Source organism: Bos taurus, chromosome 16 (assembly GCF_002263795.3).
Source record: "Bos taurus isolate L1 Dominette 01449 registration number 42190680 breed Hereford chromosome 16, ARS-UCD2.0, whole genome shotgun sequence".
NCBI classification, from domain to species: Eukaryota; Metazoa; Chordata; class Mammalia; order Artiodactyla; family Bovidae; genus Bos; species Bos taurus.
Window position 1 is genome coordinate 55,307,488 of NC_037343.1, and position 17,076 is coordinate 55,324,563.

Here is a 17,076-nt window from a genome sequence, read left to right on the forward strand (position 1 = left end):
ATGAAAAAAATCTATTTGACTTAAAATGGCTATACACACTGAACTGAGGCAGTATGTATAACAACAAGCCAAAATAAATACATAAGATCAACAAAGCAAAAAGATAGCTTTCTGAAGAGATAAAATTGATGATAAATTCCTAGTAAGACATTAGAAGTGGAATAAAACCTGTAGACATTAAAAAGATAGTAAGATAATACTCATAATAACTTTTAGCATTGTCTTGTTGAAATACTGATAACCTTGAAATTATTGTTTATTACTCTCTAGTTTATTCAACTATTCAACAGTTTATTCTAGTAACTCTATTTCAGTGTTTTTCTGCCTTTTACTACCTATATTAACCTGTCTCTTGTATTTGAATTAACCTTATCATCCTACTGCTTTCCTCGCTATTGAGTTCAACAAAACTTTGACATGTCTCAGTTATAAAAATAGTCTAAAACTAGAAATACAAGGAAACTTTATTAATCTGATAAAGATTACCTATGAAAAAGCTGACAGCAAACATTATAACGTTAAACTGTTAGAAGTTTCATTTGCTCAAAGACCAGAAATAAGAAAATCTATCATCATCTCTCTTTCTAATATTACACTGGAGATCTAGCTTACATAACTAATAAGAAAAAGAAATACTTAAGAATAGAAAAGGAGAAAGCAAAATGGTCACCATTCATAGAGAACACAAAAATCCAAAAGAATCCACTAACAAATACAAGAATTAATAGGGAAATCTACCAAAGCTGCTGAACACAAGGATCAAATTCATAAAAATCTACTTAATTTTTCTGTAATAAGAACAAAGAGAATATGAAACTTCAAAAAGGATTCCATTTAAAACATCTTCAAAAACATTAGTTTTCTAGGAATAAGTTTAATGAAAGATGTGAAAGACACTGAAAACCATACAAGGTAGGACATTATTGAGAGAAATTAAAGAATATTCAAGAAAATGGAGAGTATACCATATTCGTAGAGACTCACTACTAGAAAGATGTTACTTCTCCTCAAATGGATCTAAAGCAACACTGTCCAGTGAAAAATATAACTGACCCACATATGTAAAATTTTTTAATAGGCACATTAAAAAATAAAAATATAAAATTCATTTTAACAATACATTTAATAATCCAAAGTGAAAAGGGGACTTTTCTGGTAGCTCAGACAGTAAAGAATTTGCCTGCAACAAAGGAGACCCAGGTTCAATCCCTGGGAGGGGAAGATCCCCTGGAGAAGAGGTTAAATTGTTAAATAATTTTAACAATACCTTTTATTTAACTTAATAATCCAAAGTAGTAATAATTTTAACATGTAATTAATATATATTACATATAATCATAATTATTATATAGACTATATAAATTAATATAAATGTATTACTGAGGAGAAGGGGACAACAGAGGATGAGATGGCTGGATGGCATCACTGACTCGATGGATGTGAGTCTGACTGAACTCCGGGAGTTGGTGATGGACAGGGAGGCCTGGCGTGCTGCAATTCACAGGGTCGCAGTCAGACACAACTGAGCGACTGAACTGACTGACTGACTGAAGTATTTTTGAGGGGGTACTAAATCTTCAAATCCAATATATGTTTTATGCTTATAGCACCAGGGAACTCAGATTAGGCTTAATTTAGGTATCATTATCCATATGTGGCTAGTGGTTAGCATAGTGGGTTGTGCAGATCCAGAGATTCGATGTAATTCTAATAAAAACTGCAGCAGATATTTCTGTGGACATCCACATGCTGATTCTAAAGTATGTTTGGAATTTCCAAGGACAAAGAACAGCAAAGATAAACCTGAAGACCAAAACTGGAAAACACACATCACCACATGAAGACAGTGTGATGTTGGTAGAAGGACAGAGAAATAGATTAATGAAACTGAAACATATACAGTCACTTGACTATGACCAGATTATGATATTATATACAAAAATCAATTCTAGATGGATTACAGATCAAAATAATAATAATAAACCTTTCAGAAGAAAACATAAAAATATCTTCATGATCTTGGGAAGGGTGAAGATTACTTAAACCGCTGATAAAGGAAAATTTGATAAATGAGACTAAAAAGTCACAGGCTTACTTCCTCTTGATGGAAGGCAGAAGGCAATGTTGGTGAAGGTGCAAAAGGAGGTGGAGAGATAACCTTCCTTTCTTCTAGCTGTGCCATTATTTCCTTTCGTCTTCGATGTAACTCATCTAGACTAGGATGGGGCTGGGGAGGAGGCGGAAGCCGACTGTACGGAGGCTCCTGGAAGTGAAAAGATGAGTATAAATTGAAAAAGAATTTCAGGACACAATGATTCACTTAGCACATATTTTGAATAACTAGCCTGTATACTCATCTGCTGTGATTCATGGGACCGCAAAGAGTCGGACACAACTGAGCGACTGAACTGAACTGATATTCATCTTAACATCTGGAAATAGCAAGACTTAATAAAACAAAACAAAACCCCTAAAAGTTCTCAGGACTTCCCAAAGACCTAAATATAAGTTTCTTTTTCTTTGTCAGAGACCATACTTTCTAAATGAATCTAGAAACATTAATAAAACCATCTAACATTTTCAGAAACTAAGATGGGTTAGTGGGAGTGGGGCAGTAATTTATTTCCCTTTTAATAGTCAAAAAATAAATAAAACCTAAATCTATGAAGATTATGAAAAGGTGACAAAAGTTGCTTTCTTTTAAAAGAATTAACTGATCAAAGGTTTATTACCATGGTAAAAGGTTAAACAGAAAATCGCTGTAAGCAATAGTCTAATTAAATCTACATTAATAATAATAAAAAGAACTCAGCATACTCTGTTGTATGAAGGTCTGATCTGAGTTGGGTGTGCAGCCACTGGATAGTAACCTTCCATTTGTTGGTATCTTTCTCTGGGTTCTGGTACATAGGGTGGCACTGCTGCAGGTGGAATCTCAATGGGTATAGGACTTTCTCGGAAAATCTCCTCTCTTGCATAAGACTGAGCTGGGTATACTCGACGGCCATCATAGTGTGGTGGGTACATAGGAGGGTACTGTTGTGGCTGTGTGCCATACTGTGAGTTTACTACACGATCTTGGAGGTATGGTGGATAATGATCCAAGTAGGGAGCACCAGGTTCAGGAGCAGATGGTGGAGGTCGGACAAAACGAGACACACATTGTGGAGGTGGAGCATAGTACATACCTATACAGTACAAAAGAGCAACCGAAAGCAACAATCAGCCAATCTATTTTTCTATGTAAGACTTTTCCTTTTAAAATATTTCAACAGCAAAGAATCAAAAATCCACTCATTTTTTAGATGTTTTCCCCTCTGCTTAGGTATGTAGTCAGGCTAGATTTATGAAAAATATCAAGCAAAAATTCTCCTTCCAAATTATTGAAAACACCAACCTATTCACAGTCTACAACAGTAAACTGGCTCTCTCAATTCTCTGATCATCTTTCTGGTGTGCCTAATATACTGCAAACACTGGAAAGCAAAAGAACTATATTTTCCTGAAGCTTAGGTTCCACAAATCTTTCATTTGCATAAGTTTAGAATGTGAGACTGAGTTAACTGGAAAGAGATATGGCCCTCAAAAGATCCATTCTGCTGGTACAGATAGAGTGGCTAACTGCATAACTCTAGAGTTATTTTTTTGGCCATGCTGAAAGGCACGTAGGCTCTTAGTTCCCCAATCAGGGACTGAACCCGTGTCCTCTGCAGTGGAAACATGGAATCTCAACCATTGGACTGCCAGGAAAGTCTCCTAGAGTTCCCGACCCAATAGTTGTGGCAGTAGCTTCCCAATTTCAAGACATTTGCCTCAACTGAGGAGCTCCTCTGTTGGCAATCAGGACAGAAGCTTCCTATATGTATTTTCTTCATTGTTTATTTTTTTTTAACATGAATTACATTATGTGAAAACTCATTCTCCATACCTAGTATTACCATTAAAATTGGCTATGTCTGTTTTCTCAAATACCTGCTTCCTATTTTCTCACCACATTAGTCCAGACCTCAAGTCACACCTGGATTAACAATAGTCTTACTCCTCCTTGACTCTAGACTCTCATCTTTACAATCCATTTGTAAATTTTCCTTTATATTCCCAAAACCTCTATTTAGGGCATTCTTCCTGAGTCTTTTGAGTCCTCAAGTTCTCAATGATCTTCCTTGAGTCTTGCAGTTAATTTCTACCACAGTAATATTCACCACCACAAGTGAACACCTCATTTCAAACATGCATATAGTTTTCTATTCTTTATAATATTGATTCTATACTATAAACTCTCTAGAAGTACGTACTTGCATTTTCTCATGTATATTACAGGACCTAGAAAAAAATATTACATGACAACTGAAAGGAAAAAATGTACCATGTGTGTTTAATTTATATTCACCATAATATTATATTCTTTTCTCATGCTTGAAGAAAACTTTTGTCAGGAAAATATATATTGTGCCTCAGCAAATTTCCATTGTCTACTTGAAGGACTTATTTCCATAAATATGTAAACACTTTTAATATACAACTGCTTCTAGCAGTTAGGGTAAACTGGTTTTCCTAGCTTTGCTACTTCATTTATTTCATATTATTTAGCTGATCATATAACTTCAGTTTTTTCCCAAGTATTAAAAAAAAGCATTTTTTTGAGGAGATTACTGAAAATATGGTCACTCTTACTTGAAATCATTCTTCCAACTCCTAAGAAAAGTGAGTGACATAAATGAAAGATCATTACCCTGCTGATAAGGTGCTGATTCGAACGGCGGAGCGGCTCCTCGAGGATCCTGGTAATAAACATCAGCCTGCTGTGCTGGATAGAGCTGAGAACCTCGCGCCACCATCTGAAGAGGTTTAGTGACAGGCATAGGGGGCAGCTCTGTTGGTCCTCTTGGAGGTACAGGATGCGGATTAACAGGCAAGGTAGAAATACTCTTAGGGACTGATTCTAGCCTAGGGGAGCAAGAGTCTGCATGTCAAGTTTAAGGTCTTAAAAATGTTTCTAAATGTATACAAACTGTTACATGTTTAAAAAAATTGCCAAAATTTGGGAAACAGGTTTCTTCCAATAACCATTGTTTTCCAGAAATTTTGCAAACTTTGATCTTATGTCACCTATACTGTTTCTCAAAAAATCACTGGCACATGAAATAGAAATAAAAAACAACAGAATAGAGCCCTCCAGTTAAGGGTTTTCCCCTCCCCCAAACAAAACACTGATTATTCTTTCTTCCTTCTACTTTATGTCAATAAAGAAACGTTAAATAAAAGTTAGTAAAAACAACGTACAAGTCAGGAGGGGACCCAGGGGCACTACTGCTCAAGTGATCGATCTTTCCTGGTTTCAGACTGGATTCGTAGCTGGGGTCTGTCCCTCGTGGAATCAGTTGTGTTACTGCATTCCCTGCTGATACAATCCCATTCGGCAGAGCAGGGGTTTTTCTGCTAGGCAGATCCACTGCCCCTTCTTCTTGAAGGATAGCTGTTGAAGGCAGGCCCACCTCATTAAGTTGACCCAAAGAGGCACTCAGGGGTCTTCTAGGAACCAGGCGTTTGTTCATTTTACGAAATCTATAGAAAAAGCAAAGGTGCACAACAAAAACCAAAATTGTGGAAGCAAAAATTAAGAAATAAAATGTATTTAAGATACAAAAGGAAAAGATTCTGAGCATATTACTTTCTAGAAATTCTCTTGAAACAATGGCTCTAGCTATCATCTTGGAAACTTGTGTGTGTGTATATATATATATATATATATGTCTGTATATATATAGACACACATAGACAAACTTTGGAGTAGGGGTTGGGGAGGGATCACCCATCAACAGTAACTACTGTTAAGAGTTTGATATATAATACAGATTTTTCCACTCTATGCACTAGTTTAATATTCTTACATTTATAAGATTATTATTTACAGAAATAGGGTTATATATGGCAAAGAGTCAGACACGACTGAGCAACTGAACTGAACTGAACTGATGACTGCTTAGTAAATTTTTTCCTCTACTTCAAAATCTTAACTATTCCTTTATGTCAGTATACTTTAGGTTGCCCCTAATTTTTGCTATTAAAACAATGTGGTAACAGAAAATTATATACATATACTTCACACCTGTGTAAATAACCAAAAGCAGAATTACTAAGTCTAATGTATGCATATTAGAAATTCTTATAATGTCCAAAGCTATTATAACTCCTACTGATTTTTTTTTTAAAAAAAGGCTTTTTTTCAATATCTTATTAAACATTGGCTAGTCTCAGCCTCTGACAGTTAAAAAAAAAATCAGGTTTTATTTTAATTTGCATTTCTTTAACAATTAGTGAAACTGAACATCGGAGAAGGCAATGGCACCCCACTCCAGTACTCTTGCCTGGAAAATCCCATGGACGGAGGAGCCTCATGGGCTGCAGTCCATGGGGTCGCTAAGAGTTGGACACGACTGAGCGACTTCACTTTCACTTTTCAGTTTCATGCACTGGAGAAGGAAATGGCAACCCACTCCAGTGTTCTTGCCTGGAGAACCCCAGGGACGGGGGAGCCTGGTGGGCTGCCGTCTGTGGGGTCGCACAGAGTTGGACACGACTGAAGTGACTTAGCAGCAGCAGCAGCAGAACATAGTTTCACATGTTTGCTGGCCATTTGTGTTTCTTTGGTGAATTGTTTACATGTCTGATCCATGTATCTACTGGTTCTTCTCTTTCTTATAGATTTGTAGGAGATCATTTTGTGTTACAGGTATCATGTCATTTCACCACCACTTTTCCTTCTTACTTTTGTGGTATTTGAGCCATTATCTTAATTTTTAACTTTCATTTAATCAAATTTATTAATCTTCTTTATGCATGCAGGTGTCATTCTTCAAAAATCCTTTCCTGGGCTTCCCTGCCAGTGTAGTGGTAAAGAATCCACCTGCCAATGCAGGAGACACAGGTTTGATCCCTAGTCCAGGAAGATCCCACATGCCACGGGGAAACAAAACCTGGGTGCCACAGCTACTGAGCCTGTGCTCTAGAGCCTCGGAGCTGCAACTACTGAAGCCTGAGTGCTCTGGAGCCCATGCTCCGCAAACAAGAGAAGCCACATAAATGAGAAGCCTGTGCACTGCAACTAGAGTAGTCTCCACTCACCACAACTAGAGAAAAGCCCGTGCAGCAATGAAGACCCAGTGCAATCAAAAATGAATAAATAAAATTACATTTTAAAAAATCCTTTCCTACATAAGATAATGTAACAACAACAAAAATCTCTAAGTACTCTATAATTTTCTCCTAAATATTTAAATCTCTGAGAAATTTATAATTCATTTTGGTGTAAAGGTTAAGAATCCAGCCCTAATTATTTTTCAAATAGAGTTGTTTCATCATCATATTTTTTTGATATTGATGTGAAATGTCACTTTTTTTCACATTGCTGAGTTCCTATATGTATCTGGAATTCTTTCTAGATTTTCTACTGTATTTCATTGGTCTATCTATTCCTATGCTAATATCACAGTTTTTATACTTTAGCTTCATAAAACAGGTTAATATTAATAGTTATTAGTCTAGTCCCCACTGAAGACTTTTTCCCTCAGAATTTCCTGGTTATTGGCAACTTTCTTCTTCCAAATGAACGAATTTGTTAGGGCCTAAAAATCATCCTGTTAAGATTCTGAGATTTCACTGAATTTACTGTTAAAAGAGAAAATAAAACCTCTTTATTTTATTTAAAAAAACAATGCCAAGTCTCATCCAAGAACACAGTATGCTTCATTTAGTCAACTCTTATGTTCCTAGGTAGTTTACTAATTCAATTCAATATAGATCCTGGGTATTTATTAGATTATTTGGTGTTTAACATTTTTTGTTGTTAATGCAAAAGGGATGTTAATGTCACCTTAATTTTTAACTGGTTATGTTTCCCTTTTTAGTTTATATGAAAGCAATTCATTTTTTTGATTTGCTACTTACTAAATTCTTGGTTCTTTTGATTCTAGCATTTCTCTTGAATTTTCCCATTTAATGATTTTGGATATTTTATTCTCTTGCTTACGTACATTAACTACAACTTCTAGAATGTTAAGTAACACTTTTTACTAGCAGAAAAATTTCCCTGAGTCTTGTCTGAAACAGGACTGTATATAATAAACTAATACCAAGTAAGCATCTGGCTCTTGACTTGAGATATAATTATCATGTTGGGAAAATATCTATGATATTTTTGTTCTACCAAGGAACCTTGATGGACATCAAATATTATTCAAATGCCTTTTGGTATCTTTGGCTATGATCACATGGTTACAACACCCTTCTTCTCTAACCTACAGTAATTATACTGTGCTACCTTTGCACCTTTGTAATGGTGTCTATTTTAATGTACTGAATTCCAAGTTGTAATAGTTGGGATTTAAAAAATATCAAGTGAGATGAATCTGTAGCTTTCTTTAATTGTGCTATCTTTGTCAAATTTAGTGTCAGTGTTACACGGGTTTTATAAAACAATTAAGAGGTTTTTCCTTTCTTTTTACTCTGTACTGGAGATTTAAAATCATTGAAATTATCTGGTCCTTGAAATTTGAAAGAATCTGTAAAAATGAGCCTGGCAGTAAATATCTTCTTGATAGACAAAGGGCAAAATTTTCCACTGGAAATGCAATTTTCAATTAGTTAAGTTCAATCAGTTAAAACTGATGAAAATTCTGAGACTTTTAATTTGGGGGAGGGGGTAATGAAAATGACTCACTTCTAGATTTAGTTAACCATAAGTAGTTTTCCATTTGTAGGCACAATGTAATGAAAGGTAAGGAAACTGATTTGCTATGCTTTTTTTAAAGTTTTGTATTACTTTCCAAACATTTCCTATTCATCAAAGGGAATGCAAATACATTTCTTCCTATTTCTCAATGGCAGCAAATTATTCTCTAACAAATTATTGGAAGGTTGAGTCTGATGACTTTCAAACTTACTTTTCCAGTTCCTCCTGTGAGTGTGCAAATGTACAGCTGGCCCCCCGAGGGCATCCTCCTCTCTGCTTCATGTCTCGACACATGTATGTTTTATATTTGCTATGCTGTGGAGGCTAAGATCAAAATTAAACATTAGCTATTTAAAATAATGTAAATTTTGTGTCACTATTTAAAGAACAATCCAGATGAATAACTCAGACTAACTTATACACTTACCTAGACTACTCAGAGCAAAAGTGCTGGAACATTATCCTGTCTGAGGTCTTAGAGAGTCCAAAAATAAATTACTTAAAAAATGTAGCTCTGATTTTTCTATGTTGATATTAACTATCAAACATGTAACATCACATAAATTCTTGATTCAATCTCATGAGGGCTCTATGATCTTCCCTCCAACATTGTACAGTGGACAAGCAAACCCCTGGAGTTTAGGACCTTCAAATACTTAACCTGTCTTTTAATAGTTGATTTGGATAGTGTTCAATGTAACTATGCTTATAATTATGTTCCTTTATAACATACTACAAAACATGGGAAGAACTTAAAAGTTAATATTATTTTTGTAACAGGGAGTTAAAAAGTAATTTTAACTAAATTTTAACATTAATTTTTCTAAATGTCTTAATCATAAAATAAAGTTCTGATCTTAGATTGGGAAAGCATATGTGTACTATTCGACTTAGCAGGACACTTTTAATATTTCTTAATTTTAAAGAAATTGTTAATATTTACCTGAGCCAGATAAATTAATAACAAAGTTTTAATTTCTCAAGCTTCCTATGGCAAAATAAAAGATAAAGTGAACCTAACATAAATTCTGAGGGTGAAATGAAATCTTTGGGAGTAAAATTTAAAATTCCAGCCATAACATAGGCTATTATATTTTACTGCCATATATTCCATTAAAAAATACCTGAGGAAAATTTGTCCCACTGGCATAAGAGACATTATGAATGAAAAATATTTAAATAGTAATAGAGAAAAAGCATTTACAAAATATGTGAACAGTACTGGAGAAATACAGCATTAGCACTAGAAAGTAATACTTATAATCAAACAGAAAGCAATAGTAGCCACGAAAAGAATAAGTTTATATAACTGGAATGACCTTTAACACGGAATCAAATGCTGCTATATCCAATGTGAAGTGACTCCAGCACGACATCAGGCCAGCAAGGATTACTTAATTTCAATGCCGTCAGACAAAATTACTAGGCTAATCCAGTAAACTGGCTGCTAACCATTCTCTATAAACCTTATTATTTTTGTTACATTTTTCTTGATGTCTAATGGAATAGGAAGTTAAAAATAGATTTTTAATTTTAATTTCTAGTCTTTACAGAGTCTAAAAATATTCTCGTCGTCTTATTGGGTTAATTTTTATCTGTAAGGATAACCACAGTAGCTTACTTTTAAATTTCAAACACCTCCCTTACCTGCTGTTGATCTGTTCCTTTTTTGCTGTGATTCTGGATATAATCAACCAGCCCATGTACCACTGTACGCACAGCAACCAACCCATTTTCTAGCTGTTCCCAAGTAGGAGGAGGAGCATCTATACAACAAATAAAAAAATTTTTTTCAAACTATGTTTTTCAAAGTTCTGCCCAATACTAAATTAGTAAAGGAGTGTCAGCCCTTCAGTGGAATTAAGCTAAGTTTTATACAGCTATTCATGAAATAGCTTATTCACCTAAACATCATTTTAAAGAAATAAATATATCCTTTTAAAGTAGGGGCTGTGATCTAAAATAACTACAGAGAGTGTGAAGGTAACATACAGGAATGAAATATGACAGATAATAAACAGCAACTGTCATCAGACCCTATTGTTGGAAATAACAATAAAGAGTAACAGGCCTGGTGCTCTGTGATGACCTAGAGGGGTGGGGTCGGGTGGGGTGGGTGAGAGATAGGAGGGAGGTTCAAGACAGAGAGGATATATGTATACTTATGGCTGACTGACGTTGTTGTATGGCAGAAACTCACACAACATTGTAAAGCAATTATTCTCCAATTAAAAAAAAAATAACTCATATTAGAATCACTGAAAAATAGAGTAAAAAATAAATTCCTAAGAAATAAAGTACTTTTAAAAAAAAAAGGTGACGGAGACTGTGTTAAAGAGTATGTCTCCCAGCTAAGGTTACGGTGACCACTCAACTTTAGCTGACTGCTGTTATGTGAAGATGCAGGATGACACTTTCAGATACACTTCTGTTTCCCAGGGAAAACTGAAATTTCAGATTTTTATGTAAAAAGTTTTAGTTTTTAAATGTTTGCACCTAAAAAAATGAGAGTATAGTACAGACCAACACACTTTGGATCAAATGTAATTGTGAACTGCCTATAGTCAAGCCAAATTGTAATGTCTATTTTGAAATTTTGTATAAGTCAAGTACTGGTAAACAGAATGCTTAAAAAGTTTAATAGAAGAGCCATTATATAAAGCAGCTGTGCTATACACACTCTTCATTTAGTAAGTGCTGTGATTTCCTAAAGGAAAAATTAACTACAAAGCTACATATGAAATGTTCTCTAAAAGAAATACAAAATGAAGCAAGAATGCATATGTATAAATGACTTCCTGTTGGAACACTGAAAAACTTCTGGGTAATGGCATTTGAACTACGCTTTGAAAGACACATGGAACTTCATCAGGAAAAAAGGATAAAGGCACAGAGAAAGTAAAGAGAACAGTCATACACAAAGTATTTTACTGAATACCTACAAAGTTTCAGGTATTATTCAAGTTGCTCAAGAAGCAGTAGACACCAAAACAAAAATCCTTATTCTATTCAAGGAGAAAAGCCAGACAATACATAAGATAAATAATCAAAACACAAATTATCTAGAGAATGATGAGTTGAATAAATAGAGCAAAGAAAGGGAGTGGAACAGGTATGTGTAAAATTTTAGACAAGGTTGCCTGTAAAGGGCTCCTTGAGAAGGTTACATTTGATTAGAGACTCAAAAGTAGGGTTTGAGTGTGCCTTGTGGATCTACTACGATATATGGGGAGAAAAACATTCCAAGAAGAGAGAAGAATAAGTACAAAGGCCCTAATATGGGAGTATGACATGTTAATGGAGGTGAAATTTGGAATGAATGCAGTGGGAAAAGAGTAAAAGAAGTTGGAGAGAGGCAAAGGAAGACCAGATCATGTGAGGTCTGGTAGATCATAGAAAAGACTGGCTTGTATTGAGTGATGGAAACCACTGGAGTTTTTGAGCAAAGGGGTAATAGAATCACTCTGGTTCCTATGTTAAAACCAGACAGACAACAGGAGGCTATTCCATCATCCATGAAGATAGAAGAGGGAGGTAGTAGAGAGGTGATAAGTAGATGGATTCTGAACGGATTTTTAAAGGTAGACCCTATGCGGTATGCTCAAAGATCAGATGTACCTTATGAGAGAAAGATGAGTTAATGATATCTCCAAGGTATTTGGCCTGAGGAAATGGAAGAATGGAGTTGCCACTAAAAGGAATGATGGGTGGGTGGGTGGAGGATATGGGCTGCAACTCACTTTTAGACAGACTACTCTTATAATTATTAGATTTTCAAGTAGAACTATTGGATAACAGGCAGGTAGATATACAAAAGAATTTAAAAAGAAAGTCTAGGCTGTAAATACTAAGTTACACAGATTTTTAAAACACCATCAACTGTAATATGTATAATCATTTTATGTGCTACCAAAATTAAAAAAAATTGCTAATTATTACATGTCACTGATTATACAAATGCAGCCCAATTTCAGAAATACTAAAATCTGAAAAAATGTGAGCCTCAGAACTGATGAAATATACCAAGTTTGTGAGTCATACAAATAAAATCTAAAGCTGTGAGACTAGATGAGATTATCTAGGGAATGAGTATAAATAGAAAAGAGAAGAGACACAAGGATTAAATTCCAGATGCACATCAAAGGTTAGAAAATATGGGGGGAAAAAAGAAAAAAGTTTAGAGGTTATGGAGAGAAGAAGAAATCAGCAAAAGAGGCCGAGAAGGAGATTTCAATGTAGTAAGAAGAAAACTAGGAGAGTACAGTGGCCTAGAAGTAAAAAGAGTGGTACAAGGAGTAGAGAGTAAACAACTATGTTAAAGGCTAACAGGTCAAACACAAAGAGAATCAAGAACTGATATTTGGAATTAGCTGCATGGAAGTCACTTGTGAACTTGAGAAAAGCCACTTTGATTGAGTGGTAGAGATAAATGTCTGATTGGAGTGTGTTCAAGAGAGTGCTATAAAAAGTATAGAATTGGAGTTGTAGGTAGATGGCAAATGATGTCAAAAGTGGATTTTGATGAAAAGAATGATAAAATGTTTGTATGTTGACAGAGCTACTCTATAGAGAAGGAAAACTAATGACATAAGAAACAGAGGCTACTGGAAGGATATACTTGACAAGATGATATTGATACATAAGGAAAGAGGGTAGCCTTAGCTAGAAGTATGGTTTATCCACTGTCACACAAGGAAGGAGTAGAATATATTGGCTCAGACTGATGTAGACATATTGGTGACTGATGAAGTAGTGAGCTTATGAAGTGATCTTTTGATTGCTCAGAATGTTCAAAGCACAGCAGTGGGGGGAAAAATAAAATCATTGTGTTCTAAAAATAGATCTTAGAATCCCTGGCAGTCCAGTGGTTAGGACTCTGGGCTTCTACTGCAGGGAGCCCAGGTTCACTCTCTAGTCAGGGAACTAAGATTCTGAATGCTGTGCAGCGTGGCCAAAAAATAAAAAAATAAAAATAGATCTAAACTGATTTGATTAAGCAACTTTGGTAATAAATTTACTACTCTGAAATGTCATGGTCAAGTGTTCCAAGCCTTATTCTACAGGCAATGCATGTCACTAAAAGTTTGAGTATTAAAATCAGAGATGTGATTTATTTTGCAGCAGTAAGCATATAAGATTAGAAGAATCAAAAGAGTAGAGGAGAATGAAAGGCATTTAGTTTCAGGAAAAGGAATGAGGCACTCATTGAAGCAGTATTAATCTATGGGATAGAGAGATACTGTGAAAGAACAGACAAATCTTGTCTGAAATGGGGTGTAGAGCAAGTGAAAGGAAAAGATATGCGGTAAGACAAAAGATTCAGGTTTTAAGCTTGCATACCTCAGAGAATCAGGTCATTTATTGAGAAAGGGAACACAGGAAGAAGAGCAAGTATCACGTGAAGATGAGTTTGCTCTGAAACACTGAGCAGAGAGGATGGAGAATCTCAGAAAGCATTTGGGAAAGTAGGTCTGGAGTGATGAACAGATAATAGTGACAGAGGTATTTGGGAGTCTATTATCTGTGAAGGAATAATACCTGATGCTGATAATGAATGACAAACATCTTCAACAGAGAGTGTAGAGAAAGCAAAATTCCAAGAACACAAGCAGCCTACTCTTCAGGGGGCAAGAGAGGAAAGAGCAGACAAAGTGAACAAAATAAGACAGAACTAGCATTCAGACAGGCCAGAAGAGAATCCTAAGACTACAGAAAGATAAGGTATCAAGACAGTTTATCAAGAAAGTAGTCAACAACATTACCAAATGCTGAAGACAAGTAATTTAAGAAGCCTTTGGAATTAGAAACTAGGAAATTACTAGTAAATATTAAAAGTTTTTAGTTCAGTAGTAGGAATAAACACAAAGACAGTAGCATATAAGCTAACACACCCAAGATTTAAGTATCAGGTGAAAAATGAAGCTTGGTTGATTTTCACCTTAAGGAGAAGGAACAGGAAATGGCTTGACAAATTAGACACGCAAAAGAAGATATGTGATGGAACAAGATTATGGTGGAGAAGGGAAACTTGGAACCAAAAAAATGCAACTAAGGACATGTTATACAGAAAAAAATGAAAAAAAAAAACCCAAAAAAACCCACAAAACTGGAGTTTTGTCAAAAGAGATGAAAATGGTAAAAATATAGCACAATGTTGTGATGAGACAGGGAAGAAACATAAAGGATCCCAGAAAGAATCTATTTTCCTGGTGAAAAGTAAAAATAAATTAAAAAGTATTAAATAAATATTAGTTGAAGTAACAAACAGACAGACAAGATCAGGACCAGAAACTTAACTACTACGTAAGAGATTCAGAATTACTACTCTGGGAAATTCTAGAGAAATTTAACAAAAGACAAAAGAATCACTGAATAGTACTAAGGCACATATAGGATAGTCCATTAATTCCCCCTGGATTTACCTGGACTAGGGTCAATGTTTGCTAATAGCTCCAAATGGGGTCTTAGTCGATTCAAGTTTGCTGGATCTCCAGTCCGCTGGAGAGCAATTGTTAGTTCCTGAACACTTTGTGCAAAAGAGGCTGGGGTCTGCAACTTAAAAAAAGATAAATATTAACTTCCCCCAAAGACCAGATAATCCTTTTAAAATAAAGATTATTTACAAGATCACAATCAGTTTTTGCAATTAATTACATTTAATTTTTATCCTCCCCCATATCCCATGTGTTGGCCAATTGGATCACTCGCTTCCTGAAGAAGCCCTGCACTTCTCTGCATCAACACGTTGGTATATTGTATACTCTCTTCTCTCTGTCATTACACTCCTCAAATGTGAGATCGTTCTCAACTCCTCAATTTGGAAATACTCTTTAGAGCTCAAGTTCTTACAGCACCATGTTAGTTTGCCTCATGGATCCGTTCAAATAATTGAAATTTGGAAATACAGTCTAGAGATAATGTTATACAACAACAAAAGCAATGAAACTGGAGTCAAACTGAGTTTGAATTCAAGTTCTGTTATAGACCAAAGGTTATGGCACCATATACAATATTTACAGACTCGATCTGAACTCACCTGTTGGCACGGACTACATAATTTGAGTTAATTCCAGTTCGGAAAAATTCTGTATTTGGTTTGGGATTCTTGGAAGCTATCAGGTTGCGTGTTTTCCTAAGGCTTAATGGACACACATACTTGCCCTAACTCTCCTAAGGGAGCCAATACATTTGACCGTTAAAGAAAAGATGAGGTGATGCTTCCCTAGTAGCTCAGTTGGTAAAGAACCTGCCTGCAATGCAGGAGACCCGGGTTTGATTTCTGGGTTGGGAAGATCTCCTGGAGAAGGAAATGGCAACCTACTCCAGTATTCTTGCCTGGAGAATTCCATGGACAGAGGAACTGGGCAGGCTACAGTCCATGGGATTGCAGAGTCAGATATGACTATGTGACTAACTTCCACTTTTCACAACTAAGGGTTCTTATTTGAAAACATTTAGCTCTGTGGTTTATTAATATAGAAGAGGGCTGCTCTCACCTTATGAAACTGACTGCATCCTGCCTATGACATGCGAATCTTTCTACTTTCACTTAAAAAAAAATACACGTATGAAACTTTTTCTCCCCTACAGGTCGTTTTAAAAGGTATATTTTAAATAGCATACATTTAAAAAAACATGGAGTAACACAACTAACTAATCATTAAAATGGTGACATGCCTTTTATTCAATTTTTTCATCTTTGCATGTTTTTCACATACTTTTAATGGGCTATTTATAAACTTCTGGATTTGTTTACCATTAACATTATAACAAAGATATTTTTAAAATATCTAACCGTCTTTATTATAAAATACTTCAAAATAATTGTCTACTATAATTCCTGTGCATCTATCACTGAGATTTAACAAAAATATTTCACTAACATTTTTAAAAAGAAATTTAATGCTATTTAATAGCTGAAGAGGGTATCTGTCCTGACATAACTGCAATTTTATTGGCCATGTAACTACTCAGTGTTCTGAGTAGATGAACGTTAACTTCTTTAACCATCCCCTTATAATAATCCTTTATAAATAATTTAGCAAATGACCCTTTTGAATTTCTAACTTTTTTGAAAGTTTGGATTATTCCTTTAAAATAAATTCCTGGAAATAGTAACTTTGGTAAAGGCCATGAATATTTTGAGGTTTGGGGACTTCCCAGTGGTCCGGTGGTTAAGACTCCTCTTCTGCTGCAGGGAACTAAGATCCCGCATGTGAAAGTAATAGAACACTGTAAATCAACTATATTTCAATTTAAAAATGGAAAAATTTGAGGCTTCACTGACAAGTTAGTTCCCTCAAAATCTGTAATCCATTTTACAAACCACAGCAATGAATGAGAGA

The 17,076-nt window shown here is 35.1% G+C and overlaps 1 protein-coding gene across 6 annotated transcripts in view; it reads right to left on the reverse strand.

Annotated features, from left to right (window-relative positions):
* The window catches only part of RC3H1 (ring finger and CCCH-type domains 1), a 75,770-nt gene that overhangs the window by 17,505 nt on the left and 41,189 nt on the right, over positions 1 to 17,076 (reverse strand). For 5 of the 6 annotated variants that reach the window (XM_059875800.1, XM_024976859.2, XM_024976855.2 and 2 more), the window contains 7 exons: positions 15,154 to 15,286; positions 10,379 to 10,497; positions 8,943 to 9,055; positions 5,284 to 5,565; positions 4,733 to 4,947; positions 2,818 to 3,188; positions 2,096 to 2,263 (listed from right to left, as the gene is read on the reverse strand). In XM_059875800.1, the coding sequence (XP_059731783.1) occupies positions 2,096 to 2,263; positions 2,818 to 3,188; positions 4,733 to 4,947; positions 5,284 to 5,565; positions 8,943 to 9,055; positions 10,379 to 10,497; positions 15,154 to 15,286 (1,401 nt within the window). The remainder of the gene's footprint in view (positions 1 to 2,095; positions 2,264 to 2,817; positions 3,189 to 4,732; positions 4,948 to 5,283; positions 5,566 to 8,942; positions 9,056 to 10,378; positions 10,498 to 15,153; positions 15,287 to 17,076) is intronic. The other variant, XM_024976858.2, reaches the window with a different exon arrangement.